Raw genomic sequence first — 22641 nt, forward strand, 5'->3', positions numbered from 1 at the left:
CATTTTGCTGTTCAAGAATCATTTGTGTCCCATTTCGGCTTACTTTACACTTATTTCAATTCAATTAATATTTTAGATTAACAAATTTCAGTATTTATGGATTGTTTTATTTTCTTCTTTTTTTCTCCTATCTTACTTTAGCTTAAAATGTGTTCTCAATAGAAATCGAATTCTCTCAATATTTATATGAGTGCATTAAAGATGGATTGAAATTCCCTTTTCTCACATATAATTGGGTTATATTATTTTGGTAGTTTTTGAAATATAGATTTATGGCCAATTTGAAAATGTCTAGGTGGAAAAATTATTTTGATTTTTTTTAATATCTTACTAAAATATTAATTCAGATAAAATAATATTATGAAATATAATTTAATTTTGTGTATATTAATAAATTTAATAATATTTGTCTATTCAAATTCAGTTATACTTTTAAACATGCCCAATATTATTAAAATAAGTAAAAAAAGGCTGATGTAAAATTTTATTTTATTTGGTATAACATTATTTTATAGAATATGGTTGATATTATTATAATTTTAAAAATATGATAATAAATTGGTCATTATTGTTGATATTTTTTTCTTTAAAATAACTTATATGAAATAGGAATAACAATTATAATTTGTCTTACAGTTTTCGTTCGAATTGTCGGAAAGTTTTTTTCAGTATAACAAATAGTTGATCGGGAATGATTATGATGATATTTGTGTCATTTGTACCGATTTCACCTTGATTATTACCTAAACACAATTAAATAGATAATCACCAATATATTTAGTTATTCTCAATGGTTTATATTTTTATCAATTGAAATTCCCTAAAATCAAACGAAAAAATAGTAAAAATCACAAAAGTAGAATGACAAAAATAATAAAGCATGGAAAAACCAATTTTAAGCAACCAATTGTATTTAAAATGCATTAATAGATTAAGAGTTTATACTAAATAATACCCACAAAAATTATAATTAAAAATTTAACAATTTCCTCAATAAACATTTCTAAAGTTTTTTTTTGGTTGAAGGTTCTCTCGAGTCGATGACTAAAACCTACTGATAGAAAACCAGTCACCGTTCTCGAGTCCGCTTGACCGCTGGAGTAGATCTCTCTCTCTCTCTCCGTCGATCTCTGAAGGAAATTCTCAATACGAAAGTCAGCAGCTATGTCAAGGGCGCTATGGATCTCCATTGCCGCGATCTCTTTTCTAGCAATACTTTGCAGCTCATTCTCCCCCGAAAGCCCCACTGATCGTCGGATTCTGGTCTTGCTCGATGATTTCGCGGTCAAGTCCTCGCATTCTCTCTATTTCAATTCTCTCAGAACTCGAGGATACGAGCTAGATTTCAAACTTGCCGACGATCCAAAGATCGCCTTGCAACGATACGGCCAGTACCTGTACGATGGGCTGGTCCTATTTGCCCCTAAAGCTGAACGTAAATCCTTATGAATCTCTTGACACGGATTATTTGTTCGTATTTACGTTAATCATAAATCTTTGTAGTTGTGCCTGCCACTGGGAACGCTTGTAGTAGTCACTCTTTAGTAATTAGTTCACTTTCTTGTGTTAGATTAGCACTCTCTTGTAATTCGTTTTTATTTGTATATGGTTTGATGATACACAAATCTATGAATTCTTTGTCTGTTTTTAATAGGTTTAGGAGGATCAATCGATGCAGCTGCTGTGCTCGACTTTGTTGATTCTGGTCATGATTTGATCATTGCTGCCGATACAAATGCTTCTGATCTTATACGAGAGATTGCTACTGAGTGTGGAGTTGATTTTGATGAGGTAATTTCAAATTAAAGATGATTATTAATTTTTGATGTAAATTTTAGGTGAATGGTTTTACTTCTGCTGCCAAGTGGTATTACATTCATGTTACACTTTGATATTCCAAAAATTTCAGTCAATATCTTAAGTGACCTTATAATTTGGTTATGAATATAGGATTCTTCAGCTATTGTTATTGATCACACTAGCTATGCTGTTTCACACACTGAGGGGGATCATACGTTGATTGCCAGTGATCATTTCATCCAATCTGATGCGCTATTGGGAAGCAAAAAGATTGAGGTAAATATGACCATTATGCTTATTACTGATTCCAAGGCTAATGGTAGTTAATTAATTGAACAATGTAAGACTATTGATTGTTCCCTTAACGAATAGGTCCTATGTTACCGTGGGATAATGACTGACAATGTTTAAAAGTAATCCTGGGCCATTAATTTTAGTTTTCTCATCTTGAAATGAATTGACTTGCAGATCGGATTCTCTATTTTACTGTTATTAGAACTAGTGATATAATGTTGATGGTCATATCCTTGTGAATTTTTTGTGTAGGCTCCTGTGCTGTTTCAAGGTATTGGTCATTCACTAAACCCAGCCAATAGCCTGGTAAAATTGCATTTCTATGTCTATTTCTTCTCATAGTAGAAATAAGCATCACAAGACACAATACATAATCCTCATGTCACTAAAAAACAAAGTTAACTGTTTCTTGCTCATGTAGGTGTTAAAGGTTTTGTCGGCATCTTCTTCAGCGTATTCTGCTAATCCTAAGTCAAAGCTGTCTAGTGCTCCTACGCTACTTGGATCTACAATCTCCTTAGTGTCAGTGGTACAGGTATTACAATTGATTCCATAGTTTAACTCCTTTGTTTCTGAAGTTGAACTTATTCTATAATATCATTAAAGTTGTCTTTAAATGATAAAGAACGCTTTTATTGAACATAGTGTTCATGTGCATGATGTAACATGCACTTATAGTTTTTTTTTGTTGGTGAATGGCTCTGGATGATGAGCCATTAAATATTTCTTACACTGCAGGCACGGAATAATGCTCGAGTATTGATCTCTGGTTCTTTAAGTATGTTTGGAAATCGGTAAGTTTCTGTTCTTGTTTCGTAGACATTTGCATAGTCAATAGTTACTTGAATATATTCTGACTTCCTGTGGTTGCTTTAATATGTTTCGATTTTCCTCTCAGATTCCTCCAGGCTGGAGTTCAGAAATCAGGAAGTTCATTGAAGTAAGTTTTCCTTCAAATTATGTTACTATCAAAAACTGTGGTGCCATGCATGTTTTTTTGTCTATCAAGCTTGTACTTGATCAGCTTTTGTCGTTATGCTTAAAATGATTGTTTTTGTACTGATTTGGAGGAATGTTAAAAGATCTGAGTTGGCAGCTGAGGAGTGACAAGCAAGAGTGTTACTGGAATGCCATAATACAGTGTTTAGGGTGCTGTACAAAATAAGTTTCAGGGTTTATCGCAGAAGAAGATAATAAAATGATACCTTTTTATTGTACGTCAAGAGTGGTTCTCCCCTTGGTGGGAGACAGTTAGATTTAAGTTTGACTACATCTGACCAATCCTCATCTAGTCGGTTCTATCTATTTTCAGCAAGTTCTAGGACATCATTGGGCATAAGTTTTAAGGATCTATAAGGTTTTAGTTATTAAAAGTTGTTTACACGAGCACTCCCAGTACTCGTTTGATAACTAGTTGTTTTCGTGAAAAAATAACCTGCGAATGTTTGGTAACTCTATTTGCTATTCAATGTTTCTTTGTTTCTTATAATAGTTCTCTTTTTCTCCAAGTTGTTTTGACAACGCTCTTCTTTGGAGTATGTTCAAATCCTCCATTGAACTTCTGATAAAATCTCTAATGGCTTATCTTTTTCCCCATATAATATCTCATTTTGTCCATGTCTATCATTCGGACTTTCAGATAGTAAATGCCAGCACAATACTTTTCTCAACCAAGTATTGATAATCTTTTCTACTTTCTATGTCATATTAGGCATGCAAAAAGTGGTAATGAGCAGTTCTTGATTGAACTTAGCAAATGGGTTTTCCATGAAAGAGGCCATCTCAAGGTCAGGCTTTATCCTAAGCTTATTTTTATTCTCTCTTCTTTAATTCTTCATTGCAATTAAATTCTTTTGTAATTGTTGTTATTGTAGAATAAATATTGAAATTCAGCTGATGGAATATTATATATTATTTCAATTCAGTCACTGTTTTTAGAGGCGTGTATAATCTTATTCTTAAATTGGTGCGTAGGCTGTGAATGTTAGACATCATAAAGCTGGGGAAGCTGATGAGCCTTCCATGTATAGGATTAATGATGACCTGGTAAATCTCATTTAAGAACTGTATTTGACCATATTCTCCAAACAATGAGAATTTAACATTTCTAACATTGAATATTGGCTGTAGGAATACTTGGTTGAGATTTATGAATGGTCGGGCACAAGTTGGGAACCATATGTAGCTGATGATGTGCAAGTGCAGTTCTACATGATGAGCCCCTATGTTTTGAAAAGTTTATCAAACAATGGAAAGGTTGGGTTTTGTTTCTATATAAAATTGCTATATTCTTCAATTGACATTTTCAACCCAACACCTGACTCAATGTTGTTGGCTGTACAGGGTCAATTTTCTACATCATTCAAGGTCCCCGATGTTTATGGTGTATTTCAATTCAAGATCGAGTACCAGCGACTTGGGTACACAAGCTTGTCGCTAGCAAAGCAGGTACTTATTGAGTCTATTTGGATACCTGGATTTTGTTAAGGAATTGATGGATGGACGAGTTATTAAAGAATAATGGGTTGTTGTTGCAGATTCCTGTTAGGCCTTTCAAACACAACGAATACGAAAGATTCATACCGACAGCTTTTCCTTACTATGGAGCCTCATTCTCTATGGTACCCTCTTCTCTACTTTATTTATATGTCCATATCTATATAGTTAGTTGATGATAAATAAAAATAGAATGAAGTTGGAATATTTATTGAATGATATTTGATGGTATAATATGCAGATGGCAGGTTTCTTTATCTTCAGCACGGTCTATCTATACAGCAAGTAAAACCAAGAGTAGCTTTCTCTTTGACTAAATTTGAAGATTTGTTCTCGATTTATATATATACTTACTTTATGAAGCTTTGGAATAGTAGTATAAATACACTTACCTGGATTAAAGGAAACAGTTTTGCTTGAAATTATCAGAGCATTGTCTTTAGGGTTGAGTCTGAATTGTTATTATAGTGACTTGCACAATTTGTTTCCAGGCTTACTTATTATTATTATTATTATTATTATTATTATGTCAAATTTGCATTTAGTTCTTTCTATTAAAGCAGCTATGAGAAATAAATGATATTTCAGTTTACTTTAGTAATACCAGAATGCTTCTTTAAACTAGATCAATATTGATATTTTTTTGTTTGTTTGTAAAAACCCAGGCTAGAATGCATTTAGTTTTGTTTGTTTGTTTGTTGTGTATACTGTATTAATTTAAGATGTAAAATTGTATCCTTTTTAAACTTTAACTATGATCAGTTCGAAACAGACGGGCCAAATTCAACATTTTGTCATTTGGTTTGTTTAATTTATTTATTTTGTAATATTATTTATATACATATTACTTATTTACGTGTTATGAAAATATTTTGAGAATTTTAAATGATTTATCGTAAAATTGGTATGTTAGACAAAAATAAGTGAAATTAAAAATAGTACAAATTCTAAAAAGTTTAAACAAAAAGAAGTTAAAATGAAGTATTAATCAACTATGATTATAAAATTATATTTTTATTTAACGATATTAAAAAAATTACTCTTCGTTTTAAAATTTAGTTAAATTTTAAAATCCCTATATTAACCATATTAACCTCGAAACATTCTAAAATATAACATCTTAAAAATATTTTGTTTTAAATTATTTAATTAGATTAATTATTAAAAATAATAAATTATATTATAAAAAATATATATACATAAGTTATTATGAAAAGTGTATATGAAATAATAGAGAAAGAAGTTTGAAGAAAAAAATTAGCAGAAAAAAAAAATTCTCACCCATTTTCCTATCACTCCTTAAATATATATATAACTTTTTCATATATTAAGAGTAAGAATAGGTAACGCTAATTTGGTAAGCGAAAGTTCGTAAAAATAGAATATTCCTTTTAAACACAAAATATTCTCTCCCTCCTATTAATTAATTTCTCTTTCTATCTCTACCAATTAATTAATTTCTCTCTTTATTGATTAATTAATTTTTCTCTCTTTCTCTCTAAAGAATTAATTAATTAAATTTTCTCTCTCATCTCTATTTAATTAATTTATTTTTCTTTATTAATTAATTTCTTTATTTTTATATTATTATTATTTTTTCTTTAATATTAATTAATTTATTCTTTGGTCAATAAATTATATTTTGTATTTTTTTTACTCATATTTCTTTCCAATAAAATCAATTTAAAAATTAAAAACAAATTTTTACATATAACTCAAAAATTAAAAATAATATCTTATTGAAATATTATAATAATATGAATAAAAATTAATGTGATATAATAAAATTACAAGAATAATGAACACAAAATTTTGAAATTCATACTATTTAACCACCAACAAATGTTCTTATTTATCATCATCAATTAAAAAAGTAACACACTACTAATATGTTAATAATAATCTATGTTTATTAAAGGATTATAATATTATAAAAAATAGAGAATAAAAATATTAGATAAATATTTATAAGTAATAAAAATTAAAAAATATTAACAAGACAACAGAAAAAATAACAACAAAAAGAAAAAAAGGACATCATGAATAAATTAAAAATATTTGATAAATAAAGTAATTGAAAAAGTCATAAAAATATTAAAAAAATAAAAGAGATAAATTCATAATTCAACTAAACTTACGGGAGAGATATTAATTAGGGTATAAGGTTTAGGTTTAGGAAAAAAGAAATTAATTAATAAATATAACACGATTAAATTCAATTAAATAATTAAATAGTTAAACGAGAAATAATAAATATCAAAGAAATAAGTGAAAAAAAATATTTATTAACAATTAGTTACAATTGTTTGAAAGAGAAAATAATTAATCGTGACAATAAGAATAAATTAATTGGTAGATGTAGAGAAAAATATTAATTAGTAAGAGGAGAGAATATTCGTGTTTAAATAGAATATCCGATTTTTTTTACCTTTCCTGTCATTACTCATTTTGTTTTAAATCAATTATGATTTCATGTCTATTAGTTTAAAAAAAAAAATTAACACCCTTATAAACGTGACTTTTCGTTGAACTCATCAATAAATGATATTAACCCAATATATGAAATAAACTTATTATATTATAATATATATATAAATCATAGCAAATATATTATATATATACATTGACAGTAACAATAACTGAAACTCAATTCGGAAAAAAAAAAAAATACATTTATCACATAATTTTTTTTTTTTAATTTAACACACTATTTTTTTTTTTTAAATTTAAAAGAAAAAGACAAAATTTAATTTTATCTAATTTTTTTTATCCACAATTTCTTTTTACTTTTTACCGATTTGTTGGAAAGTAAAAAATAATAATAATAATAATAAATATATACCTTGATGGGAAGTTTGAATTCACGTATTTATTCGTGAACTAGAGAATGTTTTTGAAAAGTATGGAAACTATTAGAGATTTAATTATTGTGATAACTTTTATTTTATTTATTATTATTATTATATTAATTAGATATATAATATATATTAAAATATCAATATATAATAATTTAGAAATTATATATATTTTAACAATAAATGGATCACCTATAAAAACAAAACTAATCAAATTGATCTAATATATTAGAATTTTTTTAAAACTAATTTCATATCCATCCAAAAATCACGTCTTATAAAATTAATCTGTAAGTTATTAATTATATATATAAATCAATTTTAATATTAAATTATTGTTTCAAGATTGGTTGACATCCCTCCTAAAATTAGGATATATCAAATATTTAATTTTTCACTAAAAGAACGTTATATAGGAAACTAATTCCTATTTCTAATCTTTCCAAAAAAACTTCCATAATATAATTAATTCATATTTCTAATCTTTCCATAAAAACTTCCATAATATAATTAAGCAATCATTAGCCTATAAATAAACCTCAATTCTTCTTTCTTTATACACTTTTAACAATTCCAAATTTGTAACGATGGAGCGATTTGCGAGTTTTATTCAACATGTTCATGCCACTATCAAGTATGATGACACTTTCAAAATTAACGAACTGCCCACATATAGTATCTCTCTACATATGATAACTGTTAAGGAAGAATGGAGTCGTTCAACAGAAGACGAATTGATGATCATGGATGAAAAAGATATTGGCCCAGAAGTTTGGACATGTTTGGAACACATTCAAAGACATGAGATTGTAGCGTATGTTCAACAATGGCTTCTAGAATCAGACGTGCAGTTAAATGGAAGGAAAAAAGTAGGTAAAAAGATTAACAATATCTTACGGGAGTGTTCGATTATGTGTTACTTCTCGTTCTGCGCCCGTTTAGAATACGATATTAATAAGATCATGGATGAGAATAAATCAATGGCAACATATAGGGAGGAGAAAGATATGTGCACAATTTGTTTGGAGAATTATAATGCTGGAGATGAGATTAATTCGATGCAACATTGTCCACATCAATTTCACTATGGTTGCATTAAGAATTGGATGAAGATTAACAATTCTTGCCCATTGTGTCGTGAACCTATATTGTCTTGTATGTATTAAATATATTTTATTAATATAAAATCATATGTTTTTATCCCATTATCATATAAGAGTTTATCTTTTTTTTTGTTATCTATAATAAAGATATAAAAAAGTATGTTATTTTGATAAAATCCTTATTAAAACAATAAAACTAAATAAAAAATAACATTTTAAAATAGTTTATGTATATTAAAATAATAAGAATAGTTTAAACACAATAACAAAACTGACATGAAAAAAAATAATTATTATAGATTCACGTTATCCAATAAGTTATCGAGTTCGTAGTTACTCAAGAAAAAATAATTAACTCTACGACCATCTCTAAAATCCAAGTCTATTTAAACAATTAAGCCCTTCAAATTTATAACTTTAAAAGTCAAGTCTATTTGAAAAAATATATTTTCTAAAAATTTATCAGACATTGTAAGGCATCATGACCTTATAGCTGATCAGCCGAAGCCTCTTTTCTTCCTTAACGACTCGAGTATCAAGACAAATAAAATATGGTGTTTTGAGAAAATTTGAAATTTTTGATAGAGTTAACTGTTTGTGACAAATAATAGAAACCCTATTGTTCAAAGAAGAGTTTTGAAATTGAACCGGGGTAGAAGGCAACGGAGCCAATGCTATCGTGGAGGGTTTCATTGAGTCAATTTTTCATTAGTACCCATCAACATTTAGCCGACCAATCTAGAAAAAGACAATACAAATTAGACCATTAACCATCAAATATATCTTCAACAAGGCAAAAAAGTTGGATAAATTTTATCGGTTTTTTTTAATTCCAAGATGGGACCATGTTATCATCTCTAATAGTTCTTCCATCGTTCCATATCCGCCTTAAACAGATAAAACTCTCATTAGAGAGGTCAATATATAGATTGTGCTATCAATTATGTTCTTACTAGGAAGAGCAATAAAATTAGCTATTAAAGTTTTGCGCTAATGCATGTATGAGACTAACAGTTTCACAATATATCTATTTTAATAAATTAAGCCACTCGTCACTCAAAAGATACAATAACATAATTGTACCAATTTGGCGAATGCAACAAAAATTATGAGGTTAGAAAAAGTTATTTTCTGTGACGGTAAATTTTTTTTTTCTCTTATTCGTTACACATTTCAAGAGATCCAATGTTGCATTAGCATCATCCCAAAGACCACAAAGAACCTTTGACGTTACCCCAACAAAGGTCATTTTCGCGAGAAAGATTGTAGCGGATAAGATTCGTGCTAGGATTTGAAAAATTGATGAGAGAGAAAGTGAATAATGGGAGTGCAGCATGAAAAAATTCTATGTATTTAAATTATTATTTCAGTGAATCTAGTTTCACTTTTATTAACAATGTAAATAAAAGTGAAACAGATACAAATGAGTGATTGATTAATGTAAATACATAGTGAAGCAAACCTCACAAGGTAGCGCTTGTTTCACTCTTATTAGCGCTTTAAATATCTAGTAAAGCAAGCCTCATTAGATAGCGTTTGTTTCACTCATATCAGCGCTGTAAATACATAGTGAAACAAGTCTCACCAGGTAGCGCTTGTTACACTCATTTGAGCACCGTAAATAACTAGTGAAAAAAGACTCACAAGGTAACGCTTGTTTAACTCATTTGAGCGTTGTAAATATCTAGTGAAGTAAGACTCACTAGGTAACGTTTTTTTATATTTTTTTTATTCTCTTTTGGGGTTTAAATGAATACATAAATGATTTTACATGAATGTCTAAGTGATTTTGCATGAGTCGTTTATATATATATAATATATAATTATATAAAATATAAAATAATTAAAATAAATTCATTTAAATATTTTACAAATAAATTTTAAAATATTTTGTTATACAAATTAGTTTAAATATTTTACACATTTTTTTTTTTTGTTGAATATATTGTTTTATATATTTATATATATATATATATTTAATATATAATTATATAAATTATAAAATAATTAAAACAAATTCAATTAAATATTTTACAAATAAGTTTCAAAATATATATATATATATATATATATATATATATATATATAATTTTATAAAACTAGGGTTAAAAAAATATATTAAATTTTATAATTGTTTATGCATTTTTGTAACAGGTGTAAATATGTATTCAAAATATATATATATATATAATTTTATAAAACTAGGGTTAAAAAAAATATATTAAATTTTATAATTGTTTATGCATTTTTGTAACAGGTGTAAATATGTATTATATTTTACATTGTATAACTTATACCTAAATACTAAATATTATTGTATATATAAATATTAATTATCCAAACAATCATATAAATATAATTATACTTTATTACATGATTATACCCCCATACCGAGCATAGCCTAAGAGTTCAGAAATGGTTTTGAAATGGAAATCATTGCGACATATTGATTAACATACCATGGTGCCTCAAGTGTCAAATATTAAGATACATTTTTTACAATATATATAATATGTTCAACATGATTAGAAGAAAATAGAGCCCCCAAACTGACTGATCTCCAAATAGAAAATAAATAAAATTAAGAGGAGGAAAAAGTGTCAATAATGGTGGTATGGAGCGGGTCACTCAAATGGGTAGCCCAGTTGTTAAGCGGACCTTTTCCAGTAGCAGCAGCCTGAACTGCAAAACCCAAGAAAGCAACCATAGCAAGACGGGCATGCTTAATCTCGGCGAGTTGAAGAACTGCCTTCTTCTCAGGGTCAGCAGCCAGACCCAACGGGTCAAAAAACTTACCACCCGGGTACAACCTCTTTTCCGGTTCAAGTTCAGCATTCCTCTGAAACTCAATGTACCCGATCACCAACACTTCAATCCATATCAGTGTGGATATGGAGAATGGCAACGGTTGTCCAAGGTATGACGAACCATCGATTAGCTCCACCTAAAAGTGAATTATTATTATTATTATTACAATTTCAAAAACTACCCTGTTTTAGTTTTGTAAATTTATTAATGGGTTGGGTTGAGAAGCTATAGAGTACCTTTCCGGCGTCTTGCCAAGTGATTCCGGTGAGCCATTCAACGGTGAGGGCGCCGAGAGTTGCCAACATAGCCCATCTTCCATGAATAAGTTCACATTCACGAAACCTTTGAAGACCAAAAACTTCAGTGTAAGGTTGGAAAGGTGTGGAATTGACGTCCGAGCTCTCCGATCGGGTACCAATAATTTCCCCGTACAAATTCTTTGCAAGGTTTTGATCCAACGAGTCCAAATCGTATTGTAAGTACTCAGCTGGTTTTCCTAAGCCAAATGGGTCGAACCCATAATCGCCGACCAAGCTACCGTCTAACCACTCAGGGGATTTAGCACCAGGGAACCAGAGTGGACGGTCGGGTGTGGTGGACTTTTTAACGGCCTTCTTTGCTGGGGCTTTCTTACCTAACCCGAACCCGAATCGAGCTTGGATCTTGGCGGATCCAGATGAGGGTTCTGCCGGAAGACGGGTTCCGATGAAGGAGGAGGAGGCTGCGGCGACGACGGAGGCCATGATTGGTGGTTGTTGTTTGGGATTTGGAGAGTGGAGAGTGGAGAATTTTGATGAGTAATAAAATTGGTTGAACGAGGATTGATAATCTGGGATTGGGATTTTTTGATCGTTGGATTGGAAAAGATGATAAATCTGATGGATGTGAGAATCCGGGCCTTATCTATCTTATCTGATTTATGCCATTCTCATTGGTTCATTATATGCCACCTCTTCATCTTCGTTTGAGGTTCTCATCAATTTCGGCCGAGATTTTTTTTTTTTCATTTAAAATAAAGTATAAATTTAAAATACTTAATTTGAATTTACAGAGCAAAGATTAATCTAATCCGTTCGTAAACTTGAAATTTGTTAAAAATATTATAGATATGTTTCGTAACTAAATAATACCAAATAAAATTTGGTATTATTAGAGATTCATATTTGTTAGATTAAAATTTTTCATTAGGATTGACTCAAGTCATTACCACATCTGGTCATGGGTGATCCATTCTATTTTTATTTTAAATTCAAGACATTAATTGGTTAAATTAATTTAATTTGAAATTCTAACAATATTCAATTAAATGAAATCGAATGTCCCTACCAAAGCAATACTCTAATAAATTAATAGACAATATTTATCCTAATTAACACATCTAATCAAAATAAATCAAGAGAGAAAATACTATAAAATTATGAACAAGTATTGAAATTGAATTAGAAAGTTAATAGCGATTCTTAAAGCTTTTAATAGACACTAAGCCACTAACAATGTCGAAAGACTCTCTCCGGTGGGCTGTGGGCTGACTTAGGCTCAAACCAAACCAGATTATCTGCTGCTACTGATTTTAGGATTCACTGTTCCTGGACCAATTAGAAAAAAGTATTATTATTTTAATAAATAAAATAAGTTTATTTTACTGGGCTTTATCAGTTCAAAAATAATTAATAAATATAATTATATATAAAAATATATTTATATTTATATTTTGGTTGTATTTAAATTAATTTCTATTAATTATGTTATAATTTATATAATTATATATATTAATTAATATAAAAATATAATTATAAATTAATTTGTGAGATATTTAAATTAATTTGTATTAATTATTTTATTTGTGATATAACATATTAATAATTTTATAATCTATATAATTAAATTTATTTGTGATATATTTAAACTAATTTGTACAAATTATTTTATAATTTATATATATATATATATATTAAAATTTATTTATAAAATATTTAATTGAATTTATTTTAATTATTTTATAATTTATATAATTATATATTAAAAATATATATGGGTATAATCATGTAATATATATATATATAATCATGTAATATATATATATATATATATATATATATATATAATAATAATAATATCTAGGTATAATTTATACAATGATATAATATAATACTTATTTACACCAGTTACAAAAATACATAAACAATTATAAAATTTAATATTTTTCTTTTACCCCAAGTTTTATAAAATTATTAAGATTTTAATTTATTTATTATATTTTAAAATATAGTAATAAATATAAATTATATCTAAATATTAATTTAAATTTAACCAGGTTTAATTTTCAAATTTAAATAATATTAATAATAATAATAAATACATAATTACTTATTTTTATTTAATTTTATAATTTATAATTTTTTATCTCTGTAAATAAAAAATATATTATTTTAAGTTACAAAAATTTAATGTGATAGTTTTTATACATAATTAAATATAATGATTATTTTAAAATAATAATTTTAATTAAAAAATAACAGTTATATATAAAATTAATTTATAAAATAAAATTACATTTCATTATTAATAAATGATATTTATAATTAAATATAAATTATGATATTATTATTATTATTAATTAATTAATACATCTTATATCTGTATTATTGATTTTTGAAAATAATTTATAATTATAACTCTCTGATTTCAAATATTATTTTATTAAAATTATTATTATTATTAATATTTTATTTTATACAAATAATTAATATTATTTCAATATATAAATATTTAAAATAATACATAAATTTTAAAATTAATTATAAGAAATTATATATAAAATAATGTAAACCATATAATAGTATTATTTATTTTAAAAACATTTATATAAAAATTATATATATTTTTTTATAAAATTAAATCTAATTAATAATACAAACTACTTCTAATAAACATTAAAATAATAATTCAAAATAATTTTAAAAAATATAAAATTAAAATAATGTTTTACACTTTTTATTATTTTCTTATACCAACAATAAACACAAAATAATAAAACATATATAATTTATACTTATTTTTTACTCCCAAACAAACATTAACAATTTATATCTCATAATACCTCCTTATAACTTATACCTATATAACTAATATATAGTAACAAGTACTACTTTAACATTAGTTACATAGTAACAAGTACTACTTTAGCATTAGTTGGGGATTGAACAAATAAATTGACAAATCATCATATGTTACAACAGATGAATCAAATCTTTTAGTAGTTTATTAAAGCTGATTTTACATGGAATTACCCTTCAACTTGTATACACAATCATGTACAAATAAATCTTTATCGTAGGCAGCAGTTACACTACATCGATGCGAAATGGGAGTTGGGGCTCCGATCACAGCTAGAGTTAACCCATCCGATCATTTGCTTTTCATTGTCGTATATCACCATTTTATCTTGCATCGATATATCTGTTAACAACCCATATTATTAAGATCTTGTTGTATGCTTTATTTTGAAAAAAAGAATTGATATAGTTTGTAATTATGGTATACCTCCAATAAGGTTGTAATTTTGGAGACCCACTTCAGTTCCATTTAAGATTCCTAAGCAAGCATTTCCTTTAGACTGAAAGACAAACCAATAAGGAAATTGGTTAACAAAGAATAGTATTCAAGAACTAGAAAGAAGCTTGCTTACTGAGATTATAAGGTATGATTCGGGATTGATTTCAAACGTCGATCGTGATCTCCAACCGCGTGAAAAACTTAATGCTAGAGGCTTGAAGAACTTCCTCGCGTCTCTAATTGTTTTGAATGGCTTCTTCCCTCTCCAACAGACAGGAAGAGTACGATCATCTCTTGTTTCTTTTATCGCCTTCCCATTAAGATCTTTCCTCATCTGAAATTACGTATATATAATATTACAGCAAGTAAAAGAAAGAAAAAAACTATAATTTTGTTAATTACCAATGAAATCAATGATTGGTATGCTTGAGAATTCAGATAACTGTAAGAACTTCCACTGTCGAATATAACCATTAGATTTCTCAAACCCGTCGATTTCCCACCTAACAGCAATTCTGCACCCCCAGCTGAATAATGCTTTCTGAAGAAAACAATTCAATTCAATTCAATTCAATTATGTATATATAGTCTCAAGTAAATTGCTTATAAATCTTAGAAAATTTTACTGGTCAAGATGTGACATTGGTTCCCAAACAACACGAGAGGAGTCGTAAACATCATCTCCCCCGATGAAAAGAAAACCGCCACCTCGACTGCTAAAACAATGGCCAATCACGTTTCTTACAAGCCCTTGACTGTGAAGCTGAGAGACAATACTCGACTTTCCCCTACCAAGTCCTAGTACTCCATCCAAAGGATGAGATGATACTCCTGGGATTTGATCATACCCGCAGCTGTTCAAAAACAATTACTAAATAACCGAACCGAAAACCCAAACAGGGATTAATAAGGCTAACATTGTTTCGTACCCAATACCCAAGCGGGGATTAAGAAGTAATCCATTTGTAAGATTGAGAGCCATGGAATCAGTCAAAAGAACACCGAGACTAGATCCGCCATCTGCATAGTCTACTTCGTAATCACATTGTCTTGGATTATCGCATTCATAATCTGGGGAGTGGAGAGATTCACAAATCGAATCTCTACAGGTTACCAAATCATTGTTGGGTCGATATAATGGGTGAGGACCCTTTTGAGATTCACAGCAGATTATATCAGAATCAGAATCAGAAGAAACATTCTTTTGATTTGCAGAAAAAGCCAAAGATTTATGGAATTCAGTAAATACCTCTGTGCATCTAACGCAGGGGGCATCGCATTGAAGCCAGGTAAGATCACTACCTGTATCTGGATCCAGAAAATACGGTCTTGGCGGCTGCCCAACATTTGCTTGAACATAATAGAACCTGTCACGAAATTTCAGAAGGTTTTAATACGAAATCGCAAGGAAGAAGTCAACTATACATATAGAAGACTTACCCAATAGGATAGACATTGCCATAAAGAGGAAAGACAACGGAGGAACCAGCTGGATTGACTCCGGACGAAGTCGTTCCTCCTAATAAGAACGTTTTCCACCATCCCTGTTGCAGATTTCGGGAGGCCGATGATGATCCAAATTGAGCCACAAGTAAAGTAACCACCACGACCATCATCGTTATCCTCTCCCTCATCTCTCTCACACACAAACACACACTCTCTTCAGTATGCAAGATTGGAGACAGAAAATTGCGTCAAATCCAAAGGAACAGTGTTCTTCTACGTATTAATTTAATGTAATGCCCCTAAAAAATGGCGGCTTGTTCAGTAATTTATACAGAAAAATGAGCTTTTTGGATTGGAGTCTTTACTTGAGAAGAAGGGTGAAAATAGGTATCAAATGTCAGCTAGTTTCGTCAAAAGGTGGTTTCCTTCCTTATTCCTTTTCCCTTGGACTGTAAAAGGTGTCTTTTTTATGAAGTTTTAGTTAGTTAGTTAAACAAAGAATCACATTCCATTCTTCTATGGACTGGAAATGAATGAGATCAAAGTTGGAGAGTTATTTTGAATATTCAAGGTAAGCTCAAGGATGCTAATTGTCTTTTGACAGCTGATCGGAATTCAGAAAGGGATAAAAAAGGAAGCAATAGAAGGAAAGAGAATCGATGAGATCGATGATGATGCTCCCACTGAAGCTGGTGCGTTCTCTGGTTTTGGGGGAAAATCTCAAAATCAAGAATTCCCAAGAACATGACATCATATTTTCAGATGATGATGATGAGGACGACGACAGAAACAATTTCCATGGAAGAACAACACGAATCAGGAACAAGAATGGAGAACCCAAATCTGGTAAAACACCATTGTTACTCTTTATGCCAACAAATGAATTAGTAACAGATACTTACAGATTAGCTTCGTTGGCGAGAGATATTGGAATGGATTTGTACCCAAATCCATCTCTTTCACACCTAATCTTCTCATGGCCGTCTTCAACTTCTTCTTCAAATGACCCATCAATCTGCTCGTCTTCATATTCCTCTTGGTTTTGGTCGCTTCCAAACGATGCAATTCCCCTTCCGTTTCCATCTCTTTCCTTTTCCTCTATTTCTAACCTTCGCTGCTTCGTTGGCCTCTCCAAGGGATTTTTCAAGTTGGGTTTCTCGAAATACACTCTTAATGCCAAATCCAACCCATCTGAGAGAATCGGCTTGCGGATCAGTAACTGGGACTGTCGGTCGGTTTCTTTGATTTTTCGTGGAACGGGCAATCGAGTTGTGACCATGGAAGGGTTTTGTCTAGCCCTGGCGGGATCAGGTTGGAGCATGTACAAGAGCATGATAAATAGTAATAATAATAATAATGATTCAGGCAAGAAATCTGTAATCTATATGTTCAGAAAAATGGATATGAATCGGGTTCGAGTTATGCAGTCAACAAGTGGTGATGGTGATAAGGAAGAGAGGAATAGAGTTAGAGAGTTGAAGCTTCCTTCAATGGATTTTATGAATGCTCCATTTAGGATTTTGCAGTACATTCTTCTAATGACTGATGATTTGTTCTATATATTGCCTGACTGATTTGATTCATCCATGATCTAACTTTTTTGGATTTTTCTATCTCCTTGTTTCTGTTTATACACACAATTATCTGCAAATTGCTGTTCTAATTATAGTTATATGATTCTAATGAAAATTAAACATAACCCATTTGATAGTTAAAGTGGAAAGTGTCTAGACTAAGAGAACAAATATATTAGGTTCCATTCTTATTAAGATTGCCCCTATGAAAACCACTAAACTTATATTTCACATAAGCAAAATGAACATGGGTCACAATAATGAAGAAATGTACTGCAAAAAAAGGTAACGACACTACTAACATCTCTAGAGAACAGATTTGGGCGTGCGTGAGAAACGACTGCCGAACACAACTAAAAAGAAAATACATATTTTTCCTTAAGACAACAAATCACACCTTAAAGATTATGCAGGATGAGCACCATGTGTTCTTGAAGCCCATATGCCAAACAATAGAAACCAGAATACAAATATGATTATCCAGTAGCGCGCTTGACCGAATTTGATCCTAGTTAACACAAACTGCATTTCACAAAACCAGGTATGTATATTAGAGCGTGACCATTATGTATATAAAACAGGCGATATCTTGCAATAATAACACTTCTTGTTCAATGATAGTTTTGCAAATAACTTAGACAAAGTCTAGTAGTAGCATAATATCAAGTCTCTTCATTATGGTATGTATATTTGGTTATTTTCAGACATAGATAAACGAAAAAATACAACTTACAAAGCGGAAGGAGATCACAACTGCCAAAGCGCACAAACCACCAATAAGAAAATGTAGCCCACGCCTGGCTGTTTTCTGCAAGCCAAAGAATTGTAAATGGAAAAGGTGACTACCAGCAAAGATAAAACCGAGCTGAAACTATAGTTTCTAGATCTAGACATAATTTTCCTCCAAAATCATATTTATCCTCAAGTGTGAATCTTCTAAATACATATACAAGCTAACCAGACACAACCAACCTTAATACAAAGAATAAACATGTATCCATATCAAAAAGAAATTTGGTGATGAGACTGAAGGTATGACTGGAATACACTTCCACGTGAAGGAAACGCCAAGAATAAAAACTGTTAAGCATATCTCTCTTTAAAAAAAAGAAAAACCAAGAACTGAAATACCTTTCCAAAACGAGGAGCATAAAGCCAAACAAGAGTTACAGTAAGAAGGCCAATAGCAAGAAGAATTCCAGTGACCTCAGCAGCAAATTCGGGTGCATGATTTTCAACAGGACCAGCTTCTTCTGTTACAGTTATAGAAGGTTGTTCTGACACCGACAATGGAGTTGCTGCAATTGGATTACTGCCAAGTGGATTAAACCATGATGAGATTTCACTAAGCCTTTGCCTTCGAATTGCAGCAACTGCATCAGGATCTACACCTGAATTGTAATTTTCCTGAATAGGAGGATTGGGTTGCCCATTGGCTGTCCTTTCACGTAAAACTTCATAGTCCTTCAAGCATACTATAACCTTCTTGAAATCTGTAATTTTGATGTTCGATGCCACACATGCACATATTTCGCAGATAGTGGATCCATAGCCGACGAACCATTTCAGTGCACATGCATAATGTACCAAAGCAAGATCACTTTTACAAGAGCAACCGAGTTCGATTAAGCTGTCACCTTGTTTATTATCAAATCCCATTTCTATGTCATTCTTGCAAATGAAAATCTCCCCTTGAGGCCCAATGAATTCAACAACTCCAGATTCTGGCTTAACTTTTTTCTTGCAAGAATTGTCTAATTGGACATCTTTGGAGCCTGTATTTCTATCACAAGATGGTGGAACAATACTTAGAAACTGAAGTGCAATATCTCCCCTTTTGTCAGATTCAGAGCAATGGCATACACGACAAACTGGCAGGCCCGCTTCCTTCCCTACACTCAGCCTTGAGGCAGAACTAGACCTTGAATTATCACTATCAGTAGTAGAAGAATCTTCACCGCAGACTTCACCTTTGTGTATAGTTAGAGAAGTCTCCTTATCCATTATATTATGACAAGATCATTTACATAAGGGAAAAGTTTGCTTCACTATCCGTCCCCTAGGTTAGTTCATCACTAACTTCCAAATAATGTATTCGAACTGAGCTAAATTAACTGCCACATCCACAGATGTCTCTGAATGAACACCAATGCGAAGACGGGTTAGAATCCAGTATGACAGTGATGTCAAACCCAATGGAAATTGGAGATAATAATAGATCAAACTATAAACTAGACTAAACAAAAATTCATTCATATTTGATAGAAGACAATCACCTAAACATACCATAAGTTGAATATTTACAGAGCTAGCTCCCCAGCATAACCAAAATTATTATACTTGTCCTACTAGTACTGATAAATCTGAAAACAACAAATAAATACTAAATAATCTAAAACAACCAATGAAACAAGTAAATCCTAAGATAATAAAGTTCAAAATACAAATTAATAGATATCCATAAATATTATATATGTTATGCATCAGACAATTGATGGAAAATATAAAAGACCTTCCATATCAGCAATATGCGTGGTACCGTGGTCTCAAATCAAACCTTACAATTAATAATTTAGGGTATGCTTCATAACTTGGCTTATGACTAATCTAAACAAGTCAAGTACTTTTTCGACAAACAAAATTGAGTAAATCACTTAATTCACCTAAGAAACATTTTTTTCCTTAATTTTGCAAAAAGGCTTTGCTTTTAATTTAATAAATGAAATGGCCAAATGATGCCAAAGGAACATACTAAACATGGTGACTTGATGAGTAATCCAAAACATCAAAAGCTTAGCAGACTATCTATCAACTCAACTTTACTCAATGTTGAACACTTAAATGAATTATTCTTAAACTTATACATGATTTTATTATTATAATATTTTAAACTAATTCACTTAATATATTCGGTACCAAAATTTCTAGTGTTTACTTTTTAACTCTAAATTTTCAGGTTTAGTAAATATCCCTAAACATTGTTACATATAAGTAACCGGTTACCAACCGGCACATAGGTACAGATATAGTGGCTGCATGACTAGCTAGCTTAGTATGAAGAAGGAATGACACATTCCTTAATATCGGGTTCACATATTGGTTTGTTTCTCGTTGATGGGTAGAGGCATCTATCTAATCAGGTATGCTGTAATCTGAACTATGACTAAGTTGGAGATGATGTTTATTATAGTTTCTTCCTACTAGGCAAGTAATAAATGTAAAGAAAATCTATAGGGCATCTCTTGCACAATTCATGGCATGTATGAAACAATAGTCTTCAACAAGAAATCCCATTCTAGATCTAAAAACAATTTCAATAGCTTAATTAAGCTTCTCGGCAGCATCAAAAGCCCCTCTAAGCATAGTATAATTTTCTTGTGTCTGTGTCTATTCCATGAATTAGATACTGCTGCACTCACTCACTCACTCAATCTTAAAGAATAGTATAAAAATCCATGAATATATAGTAGCGGCGGAAAGTATTAAAAAGAAAGGTTATCAAGTGAAAGAAGTACAGTAGTGGTGGAGATAAAGAAAAGTATAAAGCAAATAAAGAGAAGAAGATGATGATCGAGTTTACCGTGGAAGAATTCGTAATCACTTGTGATCCTGAGGAAAACAAATGGTAGATACTTCAACTTCAACTTCAACTTCCCTACCTACTGTTGTTGCAAATCCAATCGAGTAAAGAAGAGAGGAAAATCGCATGTATCATCAGTTAACCAATCCAATCGAGTAATTATATAGCAATAGAGCTAATAATAATACTGTATAAGATGTTGCTTTAATGGCGTCTGGCTTGAAGTTGGAGTTGGAGGAGATCTAACCCTCTTCTCTTCGTTTTCTTCTCCTTCTCTTCTCTTCTCTTCTCTTCAATGGCAGTGCCTCTGCAACTTACTCCACAATCCACGTCACTTGGCAAATCACAAGTGTGACGTGCCGTTATTTATTTATATATTATTATTATTATTATTTTACAAACAATAATATAATTTTATTATTTAAATTAATTTTGACATGTAACCGATAATGAATTTGTGTAACCGATTGAAGAGTGTCTATAAAATATTAAATAACAAGTAATAAAGTGTTTATGTAATATTTGACTAGCTATTAAAAACAAAATTTTGATAAAAAGAATTACTGACAAATAAGTTAAATCTTACCATTTTAACACTTAAACAATGTAATTAAAGTTTACGTAGGGATGAGAATATGGCGTTTCGATTAATCGTATTACCATCTCCAATTCTGATGAGAATTTTAAATAATAATCATTTCTGTCTCGATCGGGGATAGTATTTGCGGTGCACCAAAATTCGAAAATCATTATACTTAAAATATAAATAATAAAATAAAATAATTCATATATTTATAACATAAATTTCGAATGATTAAAGAAATTAAATATTTTTTTTGTGATTTTTTTTAATTATTGATTGTATTTTTTAAAATTATTATATGTTAAAAATGATAAAAATTGTTTAAAGATAGAAAAAAATACATAATTTTTTTTTATAAGTAAAATAAAATCGTTCTAACCTTGACCTGAGAAATTACATTCACTTAGATTAATCCTAATTGAAGTTGGATTAAAAACAAAATTCACTTGTAGATTAATTCTAATTGAGGTTGGATTAAAAACAAAATTCAGGTTCAGTTCGAGAATCAGTGTGGGCATGTAAATACCTTCCCTGCTTTGAATTCCGG

The 22641-nt window shown here is 29.9% G+C and overlaps 6 protein-coding genes across 6 annotated transcripts; 3 read left to right on the top strand and 3 right to left on the bottom strand.

Moving 5' to 3' along the window:
* Nucleotides 1-1028: 1028 nt before the first annotated feature.
* On the top strand, nucleotides 1029-4933 carry LOC124915141 (dolichyl-diphosphooligosaccharide--protein glycosyltransferase 48 kDa subunit-like). Its single transcript, XM_047455805.1, has 13 exons — nucleotides 1029-1435; nucleotides 1655-1791; nucleotides 1951-2076; nucleotides 2347-2400; nucleotides 2516-2629; nucleotides 2833-2888; nucleotides 2993-3034; nucleotides 3806-3881; nucleotides 4069-4140; nucleotides 4225-4350; nucleotides 4438-4542; nucleotides 4632-4715; nucleotides 4832-4933. Exons 1-13 carry the CDS (start codon nucleotides 1165-1167, stop codon nucleotides 4877-4879), a joined length of 1311 nt encoding a protein of 436 aa, XP_047311761.1. The 5' UTR covers nucleotides 1029-1164; the 3' UTR covers nucleotides 4880-4933.
* A 3099-nt stretch (nucleotides 4934-8032) lies between these two features.
* LOC124916229 lies at nucleotides 8033-8611 on the top strand. The gene has a single exon (XM_047456959.1). The coding sequence runs from the start codon at nucleotides 8033-8035 to the stop codon at nucleotides 8609-8611; it is 579 nt and encodes a 192-aa protein (XP_047312915.1).
* Nucleotides 8612-10972: 2361 nt separating this feature from the next.
* On the bottom strand, nucleotides 10973-12174 carry LOC124914250 (chlorophyll a-b binding protein CP29.2, chloroplastic-like). Its single transcript, XM_047454758.1, has 2 exons — nucleotides 11593-12174; nucleotides 10973-11492 (listed from the first exon to the last, which is right to left on the bottom strand). The coding sequence occupies exons 1-2, from the start codon at nucleotides 12097-12099 to the stop codon at nucleotides 11130-11132; spliced, it is 870 nt and encodes a 289-aa protein (XP_047310714.1). The 5' UTR covers nucleotides 12100-12174; the 3' UTR covers nucleotides 10973-11129.
* A 2394-nt stretch (nucleotides 12175-14568) lies between these two features.
* On the bottom strand, nucleotides 14569-16814 carry LOC124913849 (aspartic proteinase Asp1). The gene is made up of 8 exons (XM_047454281.1): nucleotides 16352-16814; nucleotides 16161-16278; nucleotides 15841-16061; nucleotides 15538-15765; nucleotides 15314-15452; nucleotides 15045-15245; nucleotides 14900-14972; nucleotides 14569-14815 (listed from the first exon to the last, which is right to left on the bottom strand). The coding sequence occupies exons 1-8, from the start codon at nucleotides 16543-16545 to the stop codon at nucleotides 14706-14708; spliced, it is 1284 nt and encodes a 427-aa protein (XP_047310237.1). The 5' UTR covers nucleotides 16546-16814; the 3' UTR covers nucleotides 14569-14705.
* A 143-nt stretch (nucleotides 16815-16957) lies between these two features.
* LOC124913850 lies at nucleotides 16958-21823 on the bottom strand. Its single transcript, XM_047454282.1, has 5 exons — nucleotides 21512-21823; nucleotides 19063-20066; nucleotides 18665-18739; nucleotides 18235-18453; nucleotides 16958-18188 (listed from the first exon to the last, which is right to left on the bottom strand). The coding sequence occupies exons 2-4, from the start codon at nucleotides 19933-19935 to the stop codon at nucleotides 18337-18339; spliced, it is 1065 nt and encodes a 354-aa protein (XP_047310238.1). The 5' UTR covers nucleotides 19936-20066; nucleotides 21512-21823; the 3' UTR covers nucleotides 16958-18188; nucleotides 18235-18336.
* Nucleotides 17017-17964, top strand: LOC124913851. Its single transcript, XM_047454283.1, has one exon. The coding sequence runs from the start codon at nucleotides 17017-17019 to the stop codon at nucleotides 17929-17931; it is 915 nt and encodes a 304-aa protein (XP_047310239.1). The 3' UTR covers nucleotides 17932-17964.
* Nucleotides 21824-22641: the final 818 nt, after the last annotated feature.

Source organism: Impatiens glandulifera, chromosome 9 (assembly GCF_907164915.1).
Source record: "Impatiens glandulifera chromosome 9, dImpGla2.1, whole genome shotgun sequence".
NCBI lineage: Eukaryota > Viridiplantae > Streptophyta > Magnoliopsida > Ericales > Balsaminaceae > Impatiens > Impatiens glandulifera.

Bases quoted from the DNA above. Each gene is read 5' to 3' on its own strand.
- LOC124913849 (XM_047454281.1), bottom strand. From the start codon at position 16,545: ATGAGGGAGAGGATAACGATGATGGTCGTGGTGGTTACTTTACTTGTG. The intron at 16,062-16,160 runs GTATTTACTGAA...GAATCTCAAAAG, and splicing joins CCTGCGTTAGATGCACAGAG to GGTCCTCACCCATTATATCG. The intron at 15,453-15,537 runs GTAAAATTTTCT...TGTTTTCTTCAG, and splicing joins CCAATGTCACATCTTGACCA to AAAGCATTATTCAGCTGGGG.
- LOC124915141 (XM_047455805.1), top strand. From the start codon at position 1,165: ATGTCAAGGGCGCTATGGATCTCCATTGCCGCGATCTCTTTTCTAGCA. The intron at 1,436-1,654 runs GTAAATCCTTAT...TGTTTTTAATAG, and splicing joins ATTTGCCCCTAAAGCTGAAC to GTTTAGGAGGATCAATCGAT. The intron at 4,543-4,631 runs GTACTTATTGAG...TTGTTGTTGCAG, and splicing joins GCTTGTCGCTAGCAAAGCAG to ATTCCTGTTAGGCCTTTCAA.
- LOC124916229 (XM_047456959.1), top strand. From the start codon at position 8,033: ATGGAGCGATTTGCGAGTTTTATTCAACATGTTCATGCCACTATCAAG.
- LOC124914250 (XM_047454758.1), bottom strand. From the start codon at position 12,099: ATGGCCTCCGTCGTCGCCGCAGCCTCCTCCTCCTTCATCGGAACCCGT. The intron at 11,493-11,592 runs GTACTCTATAGC...ATTCACTTTTAG, and splicing joins CTTGGCAAGACGCCGGAAAG to GTGGAGCTAATCGATGGTTC.
- LOC124913850 (XM_047454282.1), bottom strand. From the start codon at position 19,935: ATGGATAAGGAGACTTCTCTAACTATACACAAAGGTGAAGTCTGCGGT. The intron at 18,740-19,062 runs GTATTTCAGTTC...TTTGGCTTGCAG, and splicing joins ATGCTCCTCGTTTTGGAAAG to AAAACAGCCAGGCGTGGGCT. The intron at 18,454-18,664 runs GTAAGTTGTATT...TGTGAAATGCAG, and splicing joins TTGTGATCTCCTTCCGCTTT to TTTGTGTTAACTAGGATCAA.
- LOC124913851 (XM_047454283.1), top strand. From the start codon at position 17,017: ATGAGATCGATGATGATGCTCCCACTGAAGCTGGTGCGTTCTCTGGTT.